This window comes from Humulus lupulus, chromosome 8 (assembly GCF_963169125.1).
Source record: "Humulus lupulus chromosome 8, drHumLupu1.1, whole genome shotgun sequence".
Taxonomy (NCBI): Eukaryota; Viridiplantae; Streptophyta; class Magnoliopsida; order Rosales; family Cannabaceae; genus Humulus; species Humulus lupulus.
Genome location: NC_084800.1, coordinates 38149595 through 38153452, shown reverse-complemented (window position 1 = coordinate 38153452; position 3858 = coordinate 38149595). Strand labels below are relative to the sequence as shown.

The 3858-nt window shown below is 37.5% G+C and overlaps 1 protein-coding gene across 1 annotated transcript; it reads right to left on the bottom strand.

The window, feature by feature from the left end:
* Window positions 1-1139: 1139 nt before the first annotated feature.
* On the bottom strand, window positions 1140-2123 carry LOC133795276 (protein FAR1-RELATED SEQUENCE 5-like). Its single transcript, XM_062232731.1, has one exon. It carries the CDS (start codon window positions 2121-2123, stop codon window positions 1140-1142), a length of 984 nt encoding a protein of 327 aa, XP_062088715.1.
* Between the last annotated feature and the right edge of the window lie 1735 nt (window positions 2124-3858).

Genomic DNA, 3858 nt, shown 5'->3' with positions numbered 1-3858 from the left:
GCTATTCGAGAGAAATTGTAGAGCGTCTAGGTTGGTGACTCTTTGTTAAAGATTGAGAACGAGGGTAGTGGACTCGTTTATTTTTTTCATTTCAACTTCTAGTGAAATTGAATGAGGAATCTATGTTAATGACTTAATTATTGAAGATACTACCCTTATTAATAATTTTTAATTATGTGTTCCAGAGACTTTATTTATCGCAGATACATCCTTAATATTGACGAATGAGTATTTTTTTATGTAGTATTTTTAGTTTTGGTATTGAGTACAAAATATCTGTAGTCCAAATAAACTTGGATTAGCTTAATAGACATCATCGCTAGTTTTAGGAAAATGAACACCTATTACGACCCTATTGTCCATAGGTCTGTAGAAGTTACATAATTAACTGAAAACTTACATAAACATCGTGTGGCGCAATTTTAATTATTAACTGTTAATGGAGCTGATTTCATAGATGAATAGTGGGTGGTACGATAATGTAAGTTAAGTGCCAAAAAACAATTACTCAATCACTGAAAGTGTGTGAGGAGTGATAGAGTTCTTTGTCTAAAAATATGGGCAACCAACGGGTAATCGCGTTAGGTTACTATTAAACATTGAAACATATAACATACTCTTTTTCATATATGATTTAATACACATAAAAAATGGATCATTCATAAACTAGGATACTGGTGTAGTTTTAATTTTCCCACGTATATAACACTACTATAACAAAATGCTTACATGAAGTGACTACTATCATCCTAGTTAGGCCCAATATTAGAACTAGTGGGAATATCACTATACCACTGATGGAATTGAAGATTTTTGTCTCAGGTGAAGCTCAATTGAGACTGCATGAGGTATAGCCACGGTTCTGCTTCAGTAGTTGGACTATTACAAGAAGGTTCGTAATCTTTTTCTATTGTGTGAGCTGCGGGATTAGATTTGCAAGTAGCCTTATTATGCCCTAACTGGTTGCAGTTGCGACACCTATTTTTCGTGGATCTCCCATTTTTTGTGTCCTTCTCTTTTGATTTTGACTTATTTGTTTCCCTCCCCTTCGTTCTTACCACAGTTGGGTCTCGGATTCCTCTGTTGAGGGGGTGATCGCGGCTGTTAGTAGGAGCCACATTTGAAACTTGGTCTACAGATTAGATCTCCACTGACATTGACTTAAATTTTTGTTCCATACGTGACATTTCATTCATTGCCTCTACAAAATTTTCATTATGTTTTGTGGCATAGTATCCCATTGCATTGAAACGCGAAGTTAAAGATCCCCATCTTGTACAAACTACCACATCCGGTGGCACCCTTGAGTGGGATAGATTTTTTAACCCAATCGTGTTTTTCGCATCCTTCTTCCACCGGTCCTTATAAAGAGATTCACAAATGCATGGTATGTTGAGGTGCTTCATAACTGCAAATATATGTCGACATGGAATTCCATCCGACTCGAACAACATACACGTACAGTTTATATGACCATCGACAATATGGTAGCGCACCCTACTTCGTACAAGTCCCTTTGGAAACCACGTCAGTGAGTAGAACCTGAAGTCAATGGATACGTTGGTGGAGTCGACTGAGTAAGCCAGGGCACTCGTGATCTGTTCCTCAACTTTTTTGTACATGTTCCTTGTCAAAATCGAAGCCACCTGTTCATAGTACTGTCGGAGGATGTTCGATGGTAATTGTGGCGTACTATGGTTGCTGATGAATTCGTCTTCCCATTCTGTGTGACGAATACTTTGTATGGCCTTGTCTACTTGGCCAACCAGATCTCTAAGTTTGAGTTTGCTCGTCAGGAAGTGGGACAAGTAGGAATTAATTGACTCTGATCTTTGAGTAGTTCTTAGTCCCCCAAAGAAATGCCCTCGTAGGAAACATTCTGCCCAACTCCTCCTACTATTGTAGGTAGTTGTTGCCCATCTACTATCCTTAAATTCGAATTCTGAAACCATTCTATTCCATGTATCCTCGAAATCTTCCTCGGTACAATATTGATAAAGTAGTTCATTGAACTTGGACTTGAATACAGGATGAGGCGCATTAATAGTTACATTATTCTGAAGATGCCAAGCACACAACCGGTGAACAGAAGTTGGGAAAACTTTTTGTATTGCTTTCGCCATAGCATGATCACCGTCGGTGACCACCACGGGAGGTGGTTTATTTTTCATGCACTCTAGAAATTCCTCTAAAACCCAAGTATATGTCTCCTCGGTCTCGTCATATAGCAAAGCAAGTGATTCAACCCGACAAAGATAAGCAGGGGCTTATTGTATGAGTTCTTCTTGTAGGTGGAGTCGAAAGCCATAATGTCCCCAAAACAAGCATAATCACGACGGGAAATTCCATCAGCCCAAAATAGGTCTGCCAACCTATTTTCTACATCAATTTTGTGTGTCTCAAAAAAGTCAGCATCAGAGCGGCCCATACATGCCAAGTACCCCAATGCCCCTCCAGCGTCAGTTTCTTCTTCGTCTTGAACTAGTCTTTGGCGACCAATCCAATTGTAAAGATCCTTTTTCAGGAAGGGTACATACTCACGTCCTCCTCTTTCTTGTGCTAGGTGGTTGAATATGTGGCAAATGCGTATACCTGATCGTCACATCGATATTACCTGGGCTCTGATTGACTCTGGTATGGCTCAATTAGATAGCAAGAAGTGCAATTCCCTTTTCAAAGCTAATTCATGATTATGTTTCGGATTGAAGTCTTTCGCCACCCAAGTGTTTTCCGTCCTATCCAAGTTCACGCGTAGAAGTGCGAGACACCCCGTTCTTGTGATAGGTCTTGGTTTTTTCTTACGATTTAGAAGGTTTGTCCACTTGTTGCGTCGAAAAACTTGGTTTGAGCAAACCCATTTATGTTGCCACGGGTTGTTTTCGTGGTCACATCGAACATCTTCCTTGCGAACACTAAACCCCATCCATTTCGAGAATTCGGAAAAAAATTCTTCCCATTTATCAAGACTTTCCAGGTGTTTGCCTATGATGTCTTCTTTTGACAGATCATGTGGGGCTTGTTGTAAATTTGAAGTTCTGCAAGTGTTGTGACTATTTTATTCTCCATATCTTACATTTTTATTTGTCTACCTGAGTAATTCAAAAAATTAATAATTGATATGGTAATCAGTTAGAATTTTTGGGGTGGTAAATACAACAAGCATCAAGCTGCATTAGGTGGTTACTTTTGTTTTTCTTAATAATTAATAAAAAACTAAAAAGATGTAAATGAATACACTGACGAAATTTTTATTTTCATCTTCGTATATTTTGGCCAAATAACTTATTTTATTTAATTGCATCATGGGACATGTTATATACAATATTATAATTCAAGGGTTTGACCTACCATTTCACTGCCTCAAAGAAAGAGTTATTTAAGTGTACATTAATTAACATTCAACTTAATATGGTGGATGAGGTAAATATACTGTGTACTTATTTTATTGGAAAGTTGTCCTTATGTTTACAAGGCAAACATATCTTTTACTTGACCTTAGTGTAAAGTTATTGTAAAACAATAGAAATAAAGGTCCTTCTAATTTTTTTAAAAATGACCATTTTCGGTGGTCATTTAGTTGATCTATATAGGCGGACCCCATTCTTAGTTATGTCACGTAAAATAAAAACAAGGGGTTTGAAAAAGACAGTTCAATAACATAGTTGAGCCATGTACATAATGCATAATATGAAATATACATTCATCAAACTTTTAAGGGCATTGATCAGTACGACCATATAATTAAGACACTGACTTCAAAAGACCTTCAATGGGTACTTCCATTACCGAAAACCATTGATTATGGTAATCTTAGTACCTGGAGGTGATAGATACTTAAGCTTACGTGAAAATGCTTAC

Coding starts and splice junctions, on each gene's coding strand:
- LOC133795276 (XM_062232731.1), bottom strand. CDS start 2,123: ATGGCGAAAGCAATACAAAAAGTTTTCCCAACTTCTGTTCACCGGTTG.